Below are 24,970 nucleotides of genomic sequence, written 5' to 3' on the forward strand. Positions count from 1 at the left end.
GTCCCTACAGATGCCCCTATGCAGTATAATGCCCAAACAAATTCCCCCATACAGCATAATGCCCCCATAGATACCCCATACAGTATTATGCCCCCTTAGTTTCCCCTAGTGCCAGTGCCCTTGTAGATAGTGACACAGTGCCTATGTAGATAGTGACCATGTACATAGCGCCACAGTGTCCCCTGTAGATAGTGCCCCTATATAATGCCACAGTGTCCATGTAGATAGTGCCACACCCCTCTTGAAGATAGCGCCATTGGGACTCCCTCTAGGAGCGGAATCCCCAGCCAAAGCATAAGCCGGGGATTCCGCTCCTAGAGGGAAGACCTGATGTCACTCTCCATATATGGACAGTGACGTCAGTGGCTACTCCTTGAGCGGAACCCACATTGCCGACTCTGGCTGAGGATTCCGCTCCAGGAGGAGCCCCTGATGTCAATGTCAGTATATGGACAGTGACCTCAGGGTTTTCCTCTAGGAGTGGAATCCCTGGCAAGATCATTGGCAACGGGGATTCCGCTCAAGGAGTAGCCACTAATTCTGAATCAGGGAACCATCAGCTCCCTGCTTCAGAATTAGTTCAGAGTAGAGGAGCAGAGGGAGCTCCTCCACTCGCCGAGGACTCCCCGTGCACAACGCCACTCTAAGCGTTGTGCTCGGGGGAAGCACTTGACGTTACTGTCCATATATGGACAGTGACGTCAGTGGCTACTCCTTGAGCGGAATCCCCGTTGCCGACTCTGGCCCGAGGATTCCGCTCCAGGAGGAGCCCCTAACATCATTGTCCATATATGGACAGTGACCTCAGGGTTTTCCTTTAGGAGCGGAATCCCCGGCCAGATTATCGGCAACGGGGATTCCGCCTAAGAAGTAGCCAATGATGTCACAGTCCATATATGAACAGTAACGTGAAGGGCTTCCCCGACCATAGAGCTTAAAGTAGTGCTGTGTACGGGGAGTCTTCGGCGAGTGGAGGAGCTCCCTCTGATCTTCCGCTATGAACTAATTCTGAAGCATGGAGCTGATGGTTCCCTGCTTCAGAATTGGGTTTAACTGTATCTGCGTCCTGAGGAGGACACAGATACATTTGACAGCGGGACATACGCCTGGGACACGGCCCGGAATCCGGGACTGACCCGCTGAATCCGGGATGGTTGGGAGGTATAATGCTCACATTGTGCCTACCCACAGTATAATGCCCCCTAAGAAACCCACACACAGTATAATGACCCCAAGGCTGCCCCTAACACAGCATAATGTCCACATAGTGCTCCCATGCAGCATAATGCCACCCACACAGTATCCTGCTCCCATATTGCCTCCCTATAGTATAATACCCCCATAGAACCCCCCACACAGTATAATGCCCTTATAGCTGCTCTCACACAGTATAATGCCTCTATAGCTTCCCCCACACAGTATAATGCCCCATAGTGCCCCCTACACATTATAATTCACCCATAGTGCACCACACACAGTATAATACCGCATAGTGCCTGACATACAGTATAATGCCCCCACAGCAATCCCCATACAGTATAACGCTCCCACAGGTGCCCCATACAGTATAATGCCCCCTTAGCTACCACCATACTGTATAATACTCACACAGCTGCACCCATACAGTATAATGCACCCTCAGGTGCCCCCATACAATATAATGCCCCCTTAGCTGCCACCATACAGTATAATGCCCGATAGTGCCTAATAAAAAAATAATCAAATAAATACTCAGGTAGCCCCGTAATCATGAGTGGGGGAGATCCCAGAAAGGCACAATGACGATACTTCATCGTGCCTGTCTGTGCCAAGCTTCTCACAGCTGGCGATACACAGTGAATGCTGTAGTAAGGAGCTGACGGCTCACTGCTCCAGAATTGGATTCAACTTTATCTGCGTCCTGAGGATGCAGAAACAGTTGAACCTGAGACATACCACCGGCCGCCCGGACAGCAGGACACTGCCCGAAACCTGGGACTACCCCGATGAATCCGGGATGGTTGGGAGGTATGCTCGCAGTTGCAAGGGATAACCACTCAAAACAGGGGCTTAGCTATAGGGAGTGCAGTGGTAACATTTGCACTTGAGGCCTAGTGGTTGAGGGGGCCTAAAGGCCCCTTTACCACATGAGAACTGAAGGCACCAGTATTTTAAATGGAGCATTATGTATGGTTTAGATTGTGCATTGGGGCCCAGAAGCTTCAAGTAAAGGCCCTTTACACTGGCTAGTTATGATTATAATTGCCCTGTGTAAACATGGCAGCCATCAGCAGATGATCGAGCAAACGCTCGTTCATCTGCTGATTGTATCGTTTTAAATGTGTAAAATATCGTTGTCGGCAGCACATCTCCCTGTGTAAACAGAGAGACGCGCTGTCGACATGATAATAATGAATGGGGACGAGTAATCGGAGTAAAGAGTTCTCGACTGCATCTATAGCTCCTTGTGAAAGGAGCAAACGAGCGCCGATAAACGAGCTGACTCGTTGATCGGCGCTTGTTGCACCTGCTACAAGGGGGTTAAGGCCTGACACCAGGTCTATTGTCTTTTTGGTCATAAAAGTCTATTTAACAATTACATGCCTTGCATAACAGCAGTGGTCTCCAACCTGTGGCTCTCCTTTTATTTTTAAACTACACCTCCCAGCAGGCAGACTGTCAGCATATGCTGAGGGATGTAGTCTTGCAACAGGTAGAGAGCCACAGTTTTAGTTTTCTTGCACAGAAAATATGACATTTTGGTTTGCAAGCTTGAAACAGGATAATGCTGTACCTAGTAATGGTCACTAGATGGTGCTATGTGGCTGCCATTTTTTTCTATATAATCACATAGGTGCAGAATATCCTCAGTTTATTAAATAGTCATAATCACTTTTGGCACATTGCGTATGCCTTTACCATAAAGATTACTGACATTCATATATAACTTAATAAAAGTGACGATATTGCATTCACTGTAATCGGTTGATATGAAGAAGTTGAAAAAATGTACACAGTGAAGAGTTAAGTACTTTGTATGAGCTGCCATGTAATCTGGGTAAGAGCATAATGCATATCGATGGGGGCCCATAGTAAAACTTTAGGCGCAGACCAACATGATCAGTATCAACAGTAAATAAGTAATCCCCATCTATCCTAAAAACTGCTCTAAGTCCATTTCTGGCCCCTATGTACAAGAATATAGTTACTATAATACTGCCCCTATATACAAGAATATAACTACTATAATACTGCCCTATATACAAGAATATAACTACTATAATACTGCCCCCTATATACAAGAATATAGCTACTATAATACTGCTCCCTATGTACAAGAATATAACTACTATAATACTGCCTCCTATATACAAGAATATAACTACTATAATACTGCCCCCTATATACAAGAATATAACTACTATAATACTGCTCCCTATATACAAGAATATAACTACTATAATACTGCTCCCTATATACAAGAATATAACTACTATAATACTGCCCCTATATACAAGAATATAACTACTATAATACTGCTCCCTATATACAAGAATATAACTACTATAATACTGCTATATACAAGAATATAACTACTATAATACTGACCCCTATATGCAAGAATATAACTACTATAATACTGCCCCCTATATACAAGAATATAACTACTATAATACTGCTCCCTATATACAAGAATATAACTACTATAATACTGCCCCTATATACAAGAATATACCTACTATAATACTGCCCCCTATATACAAGAATATAACTACTATAATACTGCCCCCTATATACAAGAATATAACTACTATAATACTGCCTCCTATATACAAGAATATAACTACTATAATACTGCCCCCTATATACAAGAATATAACTACTATAATACTGCTCCTATATACAAGAATATAACTACTATAATACTGCCCCCTATATACAAGAATATAACTACTATAATACTGCTCCTACATACAAGAATATATCTACTATAATACTGCCCCCTATATACAAGAATATAACTACTATAATACTGCTGCCCCCTATATATAAGAATATAATATCTATATTACTAGTCATTATAACTTTTTATTAGATATATATAATGAATATATGTGGTCATTGTGTTATTTTAGTGTCATGAATATGATTGGATAAAACAGGAGGACATTTTTCTCAGTGACCCCGCTGTCATGGGACTGATGTTGTGGACCTTCAGTACGGGTTATCCTGGGCTGTCATGCGGCCTTGTATTTTGGCAGAGTGTTTTACAGCAACATCCTGTTTGTCTTTATCTAAAAAAAAAAAAAAAAGGTTAAGACTTTAGTGAGAGAATCGTCTCTTCCTTCGCAGACTCAGCAGAGCGGAGATAAAACTGCGGCTGAGGCTTGAGATTTCATGTTCTCATCGGAGGAGGCCTGAGAGCAGCCGGTCAGGTGAGTTATACAGGAGGTGTGTATGGTGGGTGTTCTCCCGTCTGTCACAGGTGTATAATTAAACAAGTGCTACGGGACATTATAAATATTGATATGGGGGAGGCGCTATAGGGTCTTTGTTGTATGTATAGCTGACAAGTCTATCTCAATGGAGATCTATGTACACATTCCTCATCCGCTGGATCAATCAACTTTATTTATAATGTCGGCAGAAACCGCATGTGATATTAGAAGCTTTTAGTGTTACTTCCCCTTTAAATGATCCACACGACGTTTGCATTTAAAGCGACGTGTCACCTTTTTTTGAACCTTCACATATATACAGTGAGACCGCTCCTCCTATCTGAGAAGACCACCCTTCATCTATGGCAGATTCTGCTGTGACAGATTTTCAATTCCCCTACATCCTATGTATAGCGGCATCTTCTGCGACAGGACCACCCCTCTAAAAGACCGTTTATGACAATTTTGGGTGGACGGCTGAAAGAGGTACCAGGGTTAGTGCATTGACAGCCGTTCTCTAATATATAGCTCTATTAGTGAACGCACTACAAACCGTGCGTTTTTTTGTGTCAACGTGTGTGGCGTTTTTCCAGAATATATCATGTGTTGCAAAGAAGAATCTTCCATCACAATCACATGATTTGCAATGTGAAAAACGCCATAAAAACCGCCATTACCATTTTAATAAAAAACGTAAAAAGTTATTGTGAAGGAAAAAAAGTTGAGTGACAAATAATCCATCATGGACTCATTTTTTTGTAATGGCCACCAGGTGGCTCACAGTTTTTTTTACATTGAAGTTGCGGTAATATCGTGATTTTTATCGTGACTCGCGAGAGATGTCATAGAACCCTAGCTTATTGGGGGAGCAGCTGGAGGGAAGTCACGTTCACTGCAGCTGCTCTTCCTGGTACTGCTAATATTTAGGCGTCACTTATAGCACCTGTCAGTAGAATGAGGAGAAAGCAGCGCTGACGGCCACCATGACAATCCTACAGGTGCCGTACATGCCGTCTATATACTCCCGATGGCGTCAGGAAAGCAATTGCACAGAATCTGATCCGGGTAATAGGTCAGTGATCTCCAACCTCCAACTATTGTAAAACTACAACCCTCAGTATGTCCCGACAGCCTGTGCCTCCATAGTGAGGACCGCTGTACCTTGCTTGTGAAGGATGTCCAATACGTTTATATTCGGGAATTGCTATTTATGCGTTGCCTTATATATGAGTTTGGGTTCAGCTTCACTTCATACTGGTCATAGACGCTAGAATTGAGCATATATAATACTTTGCAATAAGATTTTCTTTTTTCTCGTGTCCTAGGCACAGGTCGCCGACTTCTTCTCTGGTACAGCCCTAAGTCTAGGTCGTCCCCCCTCTGAATTTCCCAGGCCCGGCCTCCGGTCTTAGACATGCATGACTTGGTTTCCACTACTAAGATCTCTGACTTCTTCACCGTTTGAGAGCCCAGGGGAGGCTGTCACCCACCCACAGATTTTCCACCAGTACATGTCATCTGCTGCAAGCGGTCACTATACCCAGAGGAACCCCGACCAGACGACATGGAGGCTATGGCCATATACAACTTTAAGACCAAAGAAAGGGACGAGCTGCCATTCAGCAAGGGAGACACAATGAAGGTGAGACTGATCATATTGTATAGTAAGAAGTGGGGAGTCCTGTAGTCGATTTCTATAGAATTGATGTCAGTGCACCTTATTAAAGGGGAACCCCACATTTAAAATAAAAAATATGCATATATATATATATGTTGGTGTGGTTCCCTCCATCTGGACACCCAAATTTGGCTTCAAGGTGCTACTCAGAGTCTATACTTATAATAGTGCAGTAGCGTTATAAGAGAAGCGACTGATATCACATGTGTAATGTAAATGTCTCAGGACTGGAGATAGGTGACATAAAATAGTGATTATGGGGGAGGGGAACAGTAGTCAGTCTCACCATAGCCTGGAATGGCTGATAACAGAAAACAATAGACTATATTCAACTGCAAGCCTATTGGGAGGAGTTAGGCTTCGTTCACATCATCGACTGCGATATTGATTCCATCAAAACGACGGAGCCCTTGCACAACGGAGAGAAACGCAAACCATTGGCACCGGATCCGTCACCATTGAAATCAACGGTGATGGAAACGGAAACGGTTTCAGTTTGTGTCAGTCAGGGCTCCGTTCCGACGGAAAGCTCATCGGAACGGAGCCCTGATGCAGATGTGAACGAAGCCTTAGACTGCAGGTGTGGAAAGTGGAAGAACAGTTTCTGATATTATAGTAAGCGACTTTTTATCTTTTTTTTTAATCACTTTTTATCAAGTTTTAACTTGAAGCACGTGGGCCCCAAGAATAATCTGTACAGGGCCCCCCAACTATCTCCCATCATTTATAATACTGGTCTCCTAGAGATCCTCAGGCTCCAGGACCCATGTGCTACTACAATCTCTGCACCCCCTATAGAAGTTAATTCATATTGAGCATTTTGCTGCTTAATAGATCAATTCCAGGAAAATCCTATAGATTTTATAGATGTCAAACACTTTGCTAACTTGGTGGGGCCTATTGCTGCTGGTTCCTGAATAAAATGCCAGAACATCAGTGAAGACTGACAAACAGGATGATAGTGAGGTGACTCTGCAAATTCTAGATTTACATTCTCTTCAGGAAACAAAAGGACAGGCCCTATGGGCACAATAACGGGGGCCATTAGTTTTGGTTACCCAGTATTTGTGTCCGAAACAGTGTAAATAATTTGTGCTGCTCTAGTAAGGCCCCATTCACACGACCGTAGATTTTGTCCCTAATTACGGACTGTAATTACGGACCCATTCATTTCTATGGCCGGGGGACACACTCATATCTTCACGGTAAGGTGTCCGGACCATAGAAAGACTCTGCAAAAAAAAAAGGACACGTCTTATTTTTTTGCTTTTTATGGACCATGCTCTGAAGGTTCATGTCAAAGAAATAGGGGGCAGGAGATGTGCGGTCCGGGTGACGCTTCTCTTGCATCTCTTATGTTAGATCTTTGTCAGTGGGAGACCATCAGGCTTTCCTTATAAATATTAGATTGTTGGTGGATCCCTTAGAAATCTGTTAGATGGATCCACAAGTTTTGTAAAAATCGCAGCAAAGAAATATCGTGTGAATAAGTCCTTAGGGCCATAATTAAAAAAATATTTAAAGGTGTCCAGGATTAGAAAAACATGGCTGCTTTATTCCAAAAACAGTGCCACACCTGTCCACAGGTTGTGTGTGGAGCTCAGCTGCACTACCATACAAAGCCTCTGGACAGATGTGGCGCTGTTTTTTTTCCCCCATGTTCGGTGGTGCCTGATCACTGATCGCCTGTTATCCTTTGATAGATATATCCGATATATATATTTGGCTGAGCTAAACATGCATGTTAGTAGGAAACCAGGGGTAATAGGTTGAATCTATACCACCTTTATAGAACAATGTATTATATAGAAAATATGGATGTTCTCAGATCTGCAGAGCTGCTTGTTTTTACACGGATCACAAACTGCCTATATCCTCCCAAGTCATTGCAGATTTGCCGAAAAGGTTTCTTTGTGGTTTTGAACATTTTACTTTTAAAGGGTTAATAATGAGGAGGAATCCGCTTGATTCTTTCGTCACGGGCCAAAAATATAATACAGTATATCCGCACAAACAGGATGTTTCTTTTCCTTTTTAGTGCAGTACACAAATGCTCTATTCATAGATGTTTTGTCTGGGTGATCAGACCTGAAATGTCATGTGCTATTATGTCCATCTATACACTGGGAGGCGTGAAGTGCCATGTCACATGTAAAGGTTGCAGGATGGCGAAGCTGCTGAGACAATACTCCAAGTCATCCAGATTGGACACCACCAATATCAGTTGTCAGACCCTTGGGGTTAAGCGGTTTTCATTAAGGGAATTGTGGGGTTAAAAAAAAAATTTTAAAAAACATTGCACAGGACACATTGAAATCAACTGATAGCAGAGACCTACAGGGTAGATAGATAGATAGATAGATAGATAGATAGATAGATAGATAGATAGATAGATAGATAGATAGATAGATAGATAGATAGATAGATAGATAGATAGATAGATAGATAGATAGATATTAGATAGATAGATATTAGATAGATAGATATTAGATAGATAGATATTAGATAGATAGATAGATGATAGATATTAGATAGATAGATAGATAGATAGATAGATAGATAGATAGATAGATAGATAGATAGATAGATAGATAGATAGATAGATATTAGATAGATAGATAGATAGATATTAGATAGATAGATAGATAGATAGATAGATAGATAGATAGATAGATAGATAGATAGATAGATAGATAGATAGATAGATATTAGATAGATAGATAGATATTAGATAGATAGATATGAGATAGATAGATATGAGATAGATAGATAGATAGATAGATAGATAGATAGATAGATAGATAGATAGATAGATAGATAGATAGATATTAGATAGATAGATAGATAGATATTAGATAGATAGATATTAGATAGATAGATAGATATTAGATAGATAGATAGATATTAGATAGATAGATAGATATTAGATAGATAGATAGATATTAGATAGATAGATAGATATTAGATAGATAGATAGATAGATAGATAGATAGATAGATAGATAGATAGATAGATAGATAGATAGATAGATAGATAGATATTAGATAGATAGATATTAGATAGATAGATAGATAGATATGAGATAGATAGATAGATATGAGATAGATAGATAGATAGATATGAGATAGATAGATAGATATGAGATAGATAGATATGAGATAGATAGATAGATATGAGATAGATAGATATGAGATAGATAGATATGAGATAGATAGATAGATAGATATGAGATAGATAGATAGATAGATATGAGATAGATAGATAGATAGATAGATAGATAGATAGATAGATAGATAGATAGATAGATAGATAGCTATGAGATAGATAGATAGATAGATAGATAGATAGATAGATAGATAGATAGATAGATAGATAGATAGATAGATCTGAAGCTTTAGTACAGAACATTACATATATTCATTGTTTCCTTATTCCCTTACAGATTCTCAATATGGAGGATGACCAGAATTGGTACAAGGCAGAACTTTATGGCATGGAAGGTTTTGTTCCCAAAAATTATATCAAAGTGAAACCCCACCCGTAAGTAAAGTTATATCACATGTACATCTACTGATCACCTGTCTGCACACAATCCTCCACCCTCCCAACTTCTCCCCTTCTACTTCTTGGTAAATTCTAAAAAACAAGATAACAATAATCTCTATTTCACTAATGTCACTGATGTACAAATAGGAAACTAAAACCACAACGACCAGCACAAAGCCTGTAACATGTATAATACCAGTTATAGTGAGGACTAGAATTATAAAAGTACAAAGGATATTATTTACTAGCAGCTGTACACATATAAAGTGCCCAGGTTATAGCAGCATGCTCCATATCACTATATACAAGAAGATGTATAACTTATACCAGCTGTACACATATAATTATATACAGAAGATACCCAGGATATACCAGCATGCTCCATATCATTATATACAAGAAGATGTGTAACTTATACCAGCTGTACATCTATAATTATATACAGGAGATACCCAGGTTATACCAGCATGCTCCATATCACTATATACAAGAAGATGTATAACTTATACCAGCTGTACATATATAATTATATACAGGAGATACCCAGGTTATACCAGCATGCTCCATATCCCTATATACAAGAAGATGTATAACTTATACCAGCTGTAGATATATAATTATATACAGAAGATACCCAGGTTATACCAGCATGCTCCATATCACTATATACAAGAAGATGTATAACTTATACCAGCTGTACATATATAATTATATACAGAATATACCCAGGTTATACCAGCATGCTCCATATCACTATATACAAGAAGATGTATAACTTATACCAGCTGTACATATATAATTATATACAGAAGATACCCAGGTTATACCAGCATGCTCCATATCACTATATACAAGAAGATGTATAACTTATACCAGCTGCACATATATAATTATATACAGAAGATACCCAGGTTATACCAGCATGCTCCATATCACTATATACAAGAAGATGTATAACATATACCAACTGTGCATATATAATTATATACAGAAGATACCCAGGTTATACCAGCATGCTCCATATCACTATATACAGGAAGATGTATAACTTATACCAGCTGTACATATATAATTATATACAGAAGATACCCAGGTTATACCAGCATGCTACATATCACTATATACAGGAAGATGTATAACTTATACCAGCTGTACATATATAGTTATATACAGAAGATACCCAGGTTATACCAGCATGCTACATATCACTATATACAGGAAGATGTATAACTTATACCAGCTGTACACATATAATTATATACAGAAGATACCCAGGTTATACCAGCATGCTCCATATCATTATATACAAGAAGATGTGTAACTTATACCAGCTGTACATCTATAATTATATACAGGAGATACCCAGGTTATACCAGCATGCTCCATATCACTATATACAAGAAGATGTATAACTTATACCAGCTGTACATATATAATTATATACAGGAGATACCCAGGTTATACCAGCATGCTCCATATCCCTATATACAAGAAGATGTATAACTTATACCAGCTGTAGATATATAATTATATACAGAAGATACCCAGGTTATACCAGCATGCTCCATATCACTATATACAAGAAGATGTATAACTTATACCAGCTGTACATATATAATTATATACAGAATATACCCAGGTTATACCAGCATGCTCCATATCACTATATACAAGAAGATGTATAACTTATACCAGCTGTACATATATAATTATATACAGAAGATACCCAGGTTATACCAGCATGCTCCATATCACTATATACAAGAAGATGTATAACTTATACCAGCTGCACATATATAATTATATACAGAAGATACCCAGGTTATACCAGCATGCTCCATATCACTATATACAAGAAGATGTATAACATATACCAACTGTGCATATATAATTATATACAGAAGATACCCAGGTTATACCAGCATGCTCCATATCACTATATACAGGAAGATGTATAACTTATACCAGCTGTACATATATAATTATATACAGAAGATACCCAGGTTATACCAGCATGCTACATATCACTATATACAGGAAGATGTATAACTTATACCAGCTGTACATATATAGTTATATACAGAAGATACCCAGGTTATACCAGCATGCTACATATCACTATATACAGGAAGATGTATAACTTATACCAGCTGTACATATATAGTTATATACAGAAGATACCCAGGTTATAGCAGCATGCTCCATATCACTATATACAAGAAGATGTATAACATATACCAACTGTGCATATATAATTATATACAGAAGATACCCAGGTTATACCAGCATGCTCCATATCACTATATACAGGAAGATGTTACTAGCTGTACATGTATAATTATATACAGAAGATACCCAGGTTATACCAGCATGCTCCATATCACTATATACAAGATGTATAACTTATACCAGCTGTACATATATAATTATATACAGAAGATATCCAGGTTATACCAGCATGCTCCATATCACTATATACAGGAAGATGTATAACTTATACCATCTGTACATATATAATTATATACAGAAGATACCCAGGTTATACCAGCATGCTCCATATCACTATATACAAGAAGATGTATAACTTATACCAGCTGTACATATATAATTATATACAGAATATACCCAGGTTATACCAACATGCTCCATATCACTATATACAAGAAGATGTATAACTTATACCAGCTGTACATATATAATTATATACAGAAGATACCCAGGTTATACCAGCATGCTCCATATCACTATATACAAGAAGATGTATAACTTATACCAGCTGCACATATATAATTATATACAGAAGATACCCAGGTTATACCAGCATGCTCCATATCACTATATACAAGAAGATGTATAACATATACCAACTGTGCATATATAATTATATACAGAAGATACCCAGGTTATACCAGCATGCTCCATATCACTATATACAGGAAGATGTATAACTTATACCAGCTGTACATATATAATTATATACAGAAGATACCCAGGTTATACCAGCATGCTCCATATCACTATATACAAGAAGATGTATAACTTATACCAGCTGTACATATATAATCATATACAGAAGATACCCAGGTTATACCAGCATGCTACATATCACTATATACAGGAAGATGTATAACTTATACCAGCTGTACATATATAGTTATATACAGAAGATACCCAGGTTATAGCAGCATGCTCCATATCACTATATACAAGAAGATGTATAACATATACCAACTGTGCATATATAATTATATACAGAAGATACCCAGGTTATACCAGCATGCTCCATATCACTATATACAGGAAGATGTTACTAGCTGTACATGTATAATTATATACAGAAGATACCCAGGTTATACCAGCATGCTCCATATCACTATATACAAGATGTATAACTTATACCAGCTGTACATATATAATTATATACAGAAGATATCCAGGTTATACCAGCATGCTCCATATCACTATATACAGGAAGATGTATAACTTATACCAGCTGTACATATATAATTATATACAGAAGATACCCAGGTTATACCAGCATGCTCCATATCACTATATACAAGAAGATGTATAACTTATACCAGCTGTACATATATAATTATATACAGAAGATACCCAGGTTATACCAGCATGCTCCATATCACTATATACAGGAAGATGTATAACTTATACCAGCTGTACATATATAATTATATACAGAAGATACCCAGGATATACCAGCATGCTCCATATCACGATATACTGGAAGATGTATAACTTATACCAGCTGTACATATATAATTATATACAGAAGATATCCAGGTTATACCAGCATTGTCCATATCACTATATACAAGAAGATGTATAACTTATACCAGCTGTACACATATAATTATATACAGAAGATACCCAGGTTATACCAGCATGCTCCATATCACTATATACAAGAAGATGTATAACTTATACCAGCTGTACATATATAATTATATACAGAATATACCCAGGTTATACCAGCATGCTCCATATCACTATATACAAGAAGATGTATAACTTATACCAGCTGTACATATATAATTATATACAGAATATACCCAGGTTATACCAGCATGCTCCATATCACTATATACAAGAAGATGTATAACTTATACCAGCTGTACATATATAATTATATACAGAAGATACCCAGGTTATACCAGCATGCTCCATATCACTATATACAAGAAGATGTATAACTTATACCAGCTGTACATATATAATTATATACAGAAGATACCCAGGTTATACCAGCATGTTCCATATCACTATATACAAGAAGATGTATAACTTATACCAGCTGTACATATATAATTATATACAGAAGATACCCAGGTTATACCAGCATGCTCCATATCACTATATACAGGAAGATGTATAACTTATACCAGCTGTACATATATAATTACATACAGAAGATACCCAGGTTATAACAGCATGCTCCATATCACTATATACAGGAAGATGTATATCTTATACCAGCTGTACATATATAATTATATACAGAAGATACCCAGGTTATACCAGCATGCTCCATATCACTATATACAAGAAGATGTATAACTTATACCAGCTGTACATATATAATTATATACAGAAGATACCAAGGTTATACCAGCATGCTCCATATCACTATATACAAGAAGATGTATAACTTATACCCGCTGTACACATATAATTATATACAGAAGATACCCAGGTTATACCAGCATGCTCCATATCATTATATACAAGAAGATGTGTAACTTATACCAGCTGTACATCTATAATTATATACAGGAGATACCCAGGTTATACCAGCATGCTCCATATCACTATATACAAGAAGATGTATAACTTATACCAGCTGTACATATATAATTATATACAGGAGATACCCAGGTTATACCAGCATGCTCCATATCCCTATATACAAGAAGATGTATAACTTATACCAGCTGTACATATATAATTATATACAGAAGATACCCAGGTTATACCAGCATGCTCCATATCACTATGTACAAGAAGATGTATAACTTATACCAGCTGTACATATATAATTATATACAGAATATACCCAGGTTATACCAGCATGCTCCATATCACTATATACAAGAAGATGTATAACTTATACCAGCTGTACATATATAATTATATACAGAAGATACCCAGGTTATACCAGCATGCTCCATATCACTATATACAAGAAGATGTATAACTTATACCAGCTGCACATATATAATTATATACAGAAGATACCCAGGTTATACCAGCATGCTCCATATCACTATATACAAGAAGATGTATAACATATACCAACTGTGCATATATAATTATATACAGAAGATACCCAGGTTATACCAGCATGCTCCATATCACTATATACAGGAAGATGTATAACTTATACCAGCTGTACATATATAATTATATACAGAAGATACCCAGGTTATACCAGCATGCTACATATCACTATATACAGGAAGATGTATAACTTATACCAGCTGTACATATATAGTTATATACAGAAGATACCCAGGTTATACCAGCATGCTACATATCACTATATACAGGAAGATGTATAACTTATACCAGCTGTACATATATAGTTATATACAGAAGATACCCAGGTTATAGCAGCATGCTCCATATCACTATATACAAGAAGATGTATAACATATACCAACTGTGCATATATAATTATATACAGAAGATACCCAGGTTATACCAGCATGCTCCATATCACTATATACAGGAAGATGTTACTAGCTGTACATGTATAATTATATACAGAAGATACCCAGGTTATACCAGCATGCTCCATATGACTATATACAAGATGTATAACTTATACCAGCTGTACATATATAATTATATACAGAAGATATCCAGGTTATACCAGCATGCTCCATATCACTATATACAGGAAGATGTATAACTTATACCATCTGTACATATATAATTATATACAGAAGATACCCAGGTTATACCAGCATGCTCCATATCACTATATACAAGAAGATGTATAACTTATACCAGCTGTACATATATAATTATATACAGAATATACCCAGGTTATACCAACATGCTCCATATCACTATATACAAGAAGATGTATAACTTATACCAGCTGTACATATATAATTATATACAGAAGATACCCAGGTTATACCAGCATGCTCCATATCACTATATACAAGAAGATGTATAACTTATACCAGCTGCACATATATAATTATATACAGAAGATACCCAGGTTATACCAGCATGCTCCATATCACTATATACAAGAAGATGTATAACATATACCAACTGTGCATATATAATTATATACAGAAGATACCCAGGTTATACCAGCATGCTCCATATCACTATATACAGGAAGATGTATAACTTATACCAGCTGTACATATATAATTATATACAGAAGATACCCAGGTTATACCAGCATGCTCCATATCACTATATACAAGAAGATGTATAACTTATACCAGCTGTACATATATAATCATATACAGAAGATACCCAGGTTATACCAGCATGCTACATATCACTATATACAGGAAGATGTATAACTTATACCAGCTGTACATATATAGTTATATACAGAAGATACCCAGGTTATAGCAGCATGCTCCATATCACTATATACAAGAAGATGTATAACATATACCAACTGTGCATATATAATTATATACAGAAGATACCCAGGTTATACCAGCATGCTCCATATCACTATATACAGGAAGATGTTACTAGCTGTACATGTATAATTATATACAGAAGATACCCAGGTTATACCAGCATGCTCCATATCACTATATACAAGATGTATAACTTATACCAGCTGTACATATATAATTATATACAGAAGATATCCAGGTTATACCAGCATGCTCCATATCACTATATACAGGAAGATGTATAACTTATACCAGCTGTACATATATAATTATATACAGAAGATACCCAGGTTATACCAGCATGCTCCATATCACTATATACAAGAAGATGTATAACTTATACCAGCTGTACATATATAATTATATACAGAAGATACCCAGGTTATACCAGCATGCTCCATATCACTATATACAGGAAGATGTATAACTTATACCAGCTGTACATATATAATTATATACAGAAGATACCCAGGATATACCAGCATGCTCCATATCACGATATACTGGAAGATGTATAACTTATACCAGCTGTACACATATAATTATATACAGAAGATACCCAGGTTATACCAGCATGCTCCATATCACTATATACAAGAAGATGTATAACTTATACCAGCTGTACATATATAATTATATACAGAATATACCCAGGTTATACCAGCATGCTCCATATCACTATATACAAGAAGATGTATAACTTATACCAGCTGTACATATATAATTATATACAGAATATACCCAGGTTATACCAGCATGCTCCATATCACTATATACAAGAAGATGTATAACTTATACCAGCTGTACATATATAATTATATACAGAAGATACCCAGGTTATACCAGCATGCTCCATATCACTATATACAAGAAGATGTATAACTTATACCAGCTGTACATATATAATTATATACAGAAGATACCCAGGTTATACCAGCATGCTCCATATCACTATATACAAGAAGATGTATAACTTATACCAGCTGTACATATATAATTATATACAGAAGATACCCAGGTTATACCAGCATGCTCCATATCACTATATACAGGAAGATGTATAACTTATACCAGCTGTACATATATAATTACATACAGAAGATACCCAGGTTATAACAGCATGCTCCATATCACTATATACAGGAAGATGTATATCTTATACCAGCTGTACATATATAATTATATACAGAAGATACCCAGGTTATACCAGCATGCTCCATATCACTATATACAAGAAGATGTATAACTTATACCAGCTGTACATATATAATTATATACAGAAGATACCAAGGTTATACCAGCATGCTCCATATCACTATATACAAGAAGATGTATAACTTATACCCGCTGTACATATATAATTATATACAGAAGATACCCAGGTTATACCAGCACGCTCCATATCACTATATACAAGAAGATGTATAACTTATACCAGCTGTACATATATAATTATATACAGAAGATACCCAGGTTATACCAGCATGCTCCATATCACTATATACAGGAAGATGTATAACTTATACCAGCTGTACATATACAATTATATACAGAAGATACCTAGGTTATACCAGCATGCTCCATATCACTATATACAAGAAGATGTATAACTTATACCAGCTGTACATATATAATTATATACAGAAGATGTCCAGGTTATACCAGCTTGCTCCATATCACTATATACAAGAAGATGTATAACTTATACCAGCTGTACATATATAATTATATACAGAAGATGCCCAGGTTATACCAGCATGCTCCATATCACTATATACAGGAAGATGTATAACTTATACCAACTGTACATATATAATTATATACAGAAGATTCCCAGGTTATACCAGCATGCTCCATATCACTATATACAAGAAGATGTATAACTTATACCAACTGTACATATATAATTATATACAGAAGATACCCAGGTTATACCAGCATGCTCCATATTACTATATACAAGAAGATGTATAACTTATACCAGCTGTACACATATAATTATATACAGAAGATACCCAGGTTATACCAGCATGCTCCATATCACTATATACAAGAAGATGTATAACTTATACCAGCTGTACACATATAATTATATACAGAAGATACCCAGGTTATACCAGCATGCTCCATATCACTATATACAAGAAGATGTATAACTTATACCAGCTGTACATATATAATTATATACAGAAGATACCCAGGTTATACCAGCATGCTCCATATCACTATATACAAGAAGAAGTATAACTTATACCAGCTGTACATATATAATTATATACAGAAGATACCCAGGTTATACCAGCATGCTCCATATCACTATATACAGGAAGATGTATAACTTATACCAGCTGTACATATATAATTATATACAGAAGATACCCAGGTTATACCAGCATTCTCCATATCACTATATACAAGAAGATGTATAACTTATACCAGCTGTACATATATAATTATATACAGAAGATACCCAGGTTATACCAGCATGCTCCATATCACTATATACAAGAAGATGTATAACTTATACCAGCTGTACATATATAATTACATACAGAAGATACCCAGGTTATACCAGCATGCTCTATATCACTATATAAAAGAAGATGTATAACTTATACCAGCTGTACATATATAATTATATATAGAAGATACCCAGGTTATACCAGCATACTCCATATCACTATATACAAGAAGATGTATAAATTCTACCAGCTGTACATATATAATTATATACAGAAGATACCCAGGTTATACCAGCATGCTCCATATCACTATATACAAGAAGGGGTATAACTTATACCAGCTGTACATATATAATTATATACAGAAGATACCCAGGTTATACCAGCATGCTCCATATCACTATATACAGGAAGATGTATAACTTATACCAGCTGTACATATATAATTATATATAGAAGATACCCAGGTTATACCAGCATGCTCCATATCACTATATACAGGAAGATGTATAACTTATATCAGCTGTACATATATAATTATATATAGAAGATACCCATTTTATACCAGCATGCTCCATATCACTATATACAAGAAGATGTATAACTTATACCAGCTGTACATATATAATCATATATAGAAGATACCCAGGTTATACCAGCATGCTCCATATCCCTATATACAAGAAGATGTATAACTTATACCAGCTGTACATATATAATTCTATACAGAAGATACCCAGGTTATACCAGCATGCTCCATATCACTATATACAAGAAGATGTATAACATATACCAACTGTGCATATATAATTATAGACAGAAGATACCCAGGTTATACCAGCATTCTCCATATCACTATATACAAGAAGATGTATAACTCATACCAGCTGTACATATATAATTACATACAGAAGATACCCAGGTTATACCAGCATGCTCCATATCACTATATACAGGAAGAAGTATAACTTATACCAGCTGTACATATATAATTATATACAGAAGATACCCAGGTTATACCAGCATGCTCCATATCACTATATACAGGAAGATGTATAACTTATACCAGCTGTACATATATAATTACATACAGAAGATACCCAGGTTATACCATCATGCTCTATATCACTATATAAAAGAAGATGTATAACTTATACCAGCTGTACATATATAATTATATATAGAAGATACCCAGGTTATACCAGCATACTCCATATCACTATATACAAGAAGATGTATAACTTATACCAGCTGTACATATATAATTCTATACAGAAGATACCCAGGTTATACCAGCATGCTCTTTATCACTATATACAAGAAGATGTATAACATATACCAACTGTGCATATATAATTATAGACAGAAGATACCCAGGTTATACCAGCATGCTCCATTTCACTATATACAGGAAGATGTATAACTTATACCAGCTGTACATATATAATTATATACAGAAGATACCCAGGTTATACCAGCATGCTCCATATCACTATATACAAGAAGATGTATAACTTATACCAGCTGTACATATATAATCATATATAGAAGATACCCAGGTTATACCAGCATGCTCCATATCACTATATACAAGAAGATGTATAACTTATACCAGCTGTACATATATAATTCTATACAGAAGATACCCAGGTTATACCAGCATGCTCCATATCACTATATACAAGAAGATGTATAACTTATACCAGCTGCACATATATAATTATATACAGAAGATACCCAGGTTATACCAGCATGCTCCATATCACTATATGCAGAAAGATGTATAACTTATACCAGCTGTACATATATAATTATATACAGAAGATACCCAGGTTATACCAGCATGCTCCATATCACTATATGCAGAAAGATGTATAACTTATACCAGCTGTACATATATAATTATATACAGAAGATACCCAGGTTATACCAGCATGACCCATATCACTATATACAAGAAGATGTATAACTTATACCAGCTGTACATATATAATTATATACAGAAGATACCCAGGTTATACCAGCATGCTGCATATCACTATATACAAGAAGATGTATAACTTATACCAGCTGTACATATATAATTATATACAGAAGATACCCAGGTTATACCAGCATGCTCCATATCACTATATGCAGAAAGATGTATAACTTATACCAGCTGTACATATATAATTATATACAGAAGATACCCAGGTTATACCAGCATGCTCCATATCACTATATACAGGAAGATGTATAACTTATACCAGCTGTACATATATAATTATATACAGAATATACCCAGGTTATACCAGCATGCTCCATATCATTATATACAAGAAGATGTATAACTTATACCAGCTGTACATATATAATTATATACAGAAGATACCCAGGTTATACCAGCATGCTCCATATCACTATATGCAGAAAGATGTATAACTTATACCAGCTGTACATATATAATTATATACAGAAGATACCCAGGTTATACCAGCATGACCCATATCACTATATACAAGAAGATGTATAACTTCTACCAGCTGTACATATATAATTATATACAGAAGATACCCAGGTTATACCAGCACGCTCCGTATCACTATATACAAGAACATGTATAACTTATGCCAGCTGTACATATATAATTATACACAGAAGATACCCAGGTTATACCAGCATGCTCCATATCACTATATACAAGAAGATGTACAACTTATACCAGCTGTACATATATAATTATATACAGAAGATACCCAGGTTATACCAGCATGCTCCATATCACTATATACAAGAAAATGTATCATTTATACCAGCTGTACATATATAATTATATACAGAAGATACCCAGGTTATACCAGCATGCTCCATATCACTATATACAGGAAGATGTATAACTTCTACCAACTGTACATATATAATTATATACAGAAGATACCCAGGTTATACCAGCATGCTCCATATCACTATATACAGGAAGATGTATAACTTATACCAGCTGTACATATATAATTATATACAGAAGATACCCAGGTTATACCAGCATGCTCCATATCACTATATACAAGAAGATGTATAACTTATACCAGCTGTACATATATAATTATATACAGAAGATACCCAGGTTATACCAGCATGCTCCATATCACTATATACAAGAAGATGTATAACTTATACCAGTTGTACATATATAATTATATACAGAAGATACCCAGGTTACACCAGCATGCTCCATATCACTACATACAAGAAGATGTATAACTTATACCAGCTGTACATATATAATTATATACAGAAGATACCCAGGTTATACCAGCATGCTCCATATCACTATATACAAGAAGATGTATAACTTATACCAGCTGTACATATATAATTATATACAGAAGATACCCAGGTTATACCAGCATGCTGCATATCACTATATACAGGAAGATGTATAACTTATACCCACTGTACATATATAATTATATACAGAAGATACCCAGGTTATACCAGCATGCTCCATATCACTATATACAAGAAGATGTATAACTTAATGTTTTTTTTAGTATTGTCCTTTTATCCTAACTCTATAGTATTCCTCTATTTCTGGCGTGACGTACATTGTGTTTCTTCATATAGTTGGTATGGTGGCCGGATCTCCAGACAAGTAGCTGAAGAAATCTTGTTAAGCCGGAAGTTCACAGGCGCCTTCCTAATCCGTGACAGTGAAAGCTCCCCGGGTGAATTCTCAATCTCCGTCAAGTAAGTCAGGAAGATTCTTTATTTCATTTAAAGTAGCAATATATTTGGTGGTTTTGCCCTACGGCCTTATTAGATATTTATTGTGCCACTCATATTAAGATGAGGGCCACATACTAACATCAATCTACTGTTGGCACGCAATGTTGGCACTTGGCAACATCTCTCTGCGACACTAGGCACAGATCTAGCAGTCTATTACTTGTAACAACTTACTACGGGGCCTTCACACCTCAGGGGCATCTGTTGGGGCAACTAACAATTGATTTAAATATGTAGTCCTTGCTTCATATCGTCTCTCATGCACTTGTAATGATAACCCCAAGAACCGGTCCTGTATCTCAAGACGTGTCCCCAAAAACCAAGGTGTCTAGTAATTATCTTGACTAAATAGGACCATATCACTGACCACGATAAAGCGAATATCCACCCAATTACTAAAACTTTCATAAATGTTCCCATTCCTTCAGTCTACATAAGAGTTCAGGAGTTTAAACCCCAAAACCGCTCTCCCTACCAAAACTAAAGGTTGTTCGAATCAATCATAATCAGCCATTTTGGTGGCTCTGACCAACTGTCTGTAGTCACCCGGTCACCCGCCTGCATATAAGTATACACAAACTCTTCCCTGTCTTCTCCTTTTTCCATATGTGTCTCCCTTAGTCACTCCCCTGAACCTGTTATGCCTACTTCGGATAGTATACAATAGCTGGAGTCCTACACAGAGGTTGAAAGGTCCACATGACATCCTACATTCAATGCAAACTCTTCCTGTTCAGATTTCCTAGCATTTAAAAACATCTATGAAATATGGAAATACAAATATGCTTTAATAAATTCGGAAATACAGGATCCTTCCATTAGAGGGCAGGACAGCAGCACGGATGATCTCCAGATGGAGTGTAAGACACGAGACTGGGAACTAGAAACAACTATAGAAGACGATCCCAATGCGTATACCTATGTTGTGGCCCTTTAAGAACGATCCCATAGAATAGCCGGAACCAATGGTTTTGCTTTGGATCCCCCTTTAAAAGAAACATTGAAATCGGAGCGCGTTACAAGAAAAGTTTTAGAAAGAGTTACCCGGTAGATCGTCCAGCGCAGCTGAAATGGTGGGCGTGGCTGTGACAACATCGTAGTCTCTTCTTAAAGGGCCGGCATCTTGTATTAAAGGGGTTTTTCCATAATCATCATTTATCACCTATCCACAGTATAGGTGATAAATGTCTGATCGATGGGAGTCCGACCACGGCCGGGACCCTCACCGATCACGAGAACGAGCGTCTGCAAGTGTTCCTCTTTAAGCACTTTTTGCATTTGGTGTCTGGAGAAAATATTGAATCATTCATGTCCCATGACAACAAATAACATGTACGGAGAAGCCTGCGGAATACAAGTTCTTATCTGCACACATGTTGGCTTTGGCACTGAGAACTGGTTACCATCACAAACCACATGAAACAGGTCTATACCCTACAAATTGCCATATTAGGAGAATTCATAGCAGAAGTTTCATAAACCCACAGTCTACCAGATGTGGTGGTGGAGCCCACAAAGTAATTGCCCCTCCAGCTCATGTCATGTTCCTGCTCTGCCAGCAGGGGTCGCTCACATCTCAGGCTGTAGGCTCACACATTACTTCTCACCCTACTGCTTTCCGAGCCCGTATAATAATTATAGTTGAACCTGATCTGATGCCAGGCTTTGGTAAGTGTCAGGATTAGCCCTGGATTTCATACCGATGTCTGGCTCCACAAAACTGATTCATTCTAATGAGAATTTTAGTTACCAATTTCCAGTGAGTCAATGTCTAAGTAGGCAACACATTAATCGCCCATGTAGCAAAAGCCTCAGATGCCCGCTGCTGGTGCCATGAATTGGGTATTAATTGCAGTCACGTCAACAAACAGTCGCCATATGTTACCAAATGACTGATCCTCCAGGCCTAGATAGATCTATTAGTTGACCGAACCCGACAATCTAACGTGTATGGGGGTCTTCCGACTAGCCCCTGATGGCAGATGTCGGAGGAAGAAGGATCAGGCATGTCAGAATTTAACATGCCTGATCCTTTGTTCTTGTTGGTGAGAAGCCATGGCCCTCAAATTCTGATTACAACGCCATAATGATAGACATTGTCACGGGGGCATTCTGGCTAAGTGCCCCATAATGTTGAGAGCCACAGCACAACGTAACAGTGCCAGCCAGATTGCCCCCATAACAATGCCAGAGTGGCCTCATGAGTGTCCTCCACAGTGTGCCCATAATAGTGCCAGATAGAATGTCCCATAACAGTGCCAGAGTGCCCCATAACAATGATAGCCACAATGCTCCTATAACAGTGCCAGTATATGTGCCCATAACACCATCAGCCAGTGCCAACATCACAGTACCCCATAACATTGCCAGCTAGAGTGCACCCATAACAGTGTCAGCCACAGTTCCCCCATGAATAATGCCAGC

The 24,970-nt window shown here is 37.0% G+C and overlaps 1 protein-coding gene across 5 annotated transcripts in view; it reads left to right on the plus strand.

Annotated features, from left to right (window-relative positions):
* GRAP (GRB2 related adaptor protein) overlaps positions 1-24,970 on the plus strand; it is a 100,972-nt gene that overhangs the window by 55,456 nt on the left and 20,546 nt on the right. For 4 of the 5 annotated variants that reach the window (XM_075830607.1, XM_075830609.1, XM_075830608.1 and 1 more), the window contains 4 exons: positions 4,333-4,415; positions 5,744-6,060; positions 9,539-9,636; positions 22,385-22,507. In XM_075830607.1, the coding sequence (XP_075686722.1) occupies positions 5,983-6,060; positions 9,539-9,636; positions 22,385-22,507 (299 nt within the window). In that variant the 5' untranslated portion in view covers positions 4,333-4,415; positions 5,744-5,982. The remainder of the gene's footprint in view (positions 1-4,332; positions 4,416-5,743; positions 6,061-9,538; positions 9,637-22,384; positions 22,508-24,970) is intronic. The other variant, XM_075830611.1, reaches the window with a different exon arrangement.

The sequence above is a fragment of the Rhinoderma darwinii genome, chromosome 6 (genome assembly GCF_050947455.1).
Source record: "Rhinoderma darwinii isolate aRhiDar2 chromosome 6, aRhiDar2.hap1, whole genome shotgun sequence".
NCBI classification, from domain to species: Eukaryota; Metazoa; Chordata; class Amphibia; order Anura; family Rhinodermatidae; genus Rhinoderma; species Rhinoderma darwinii.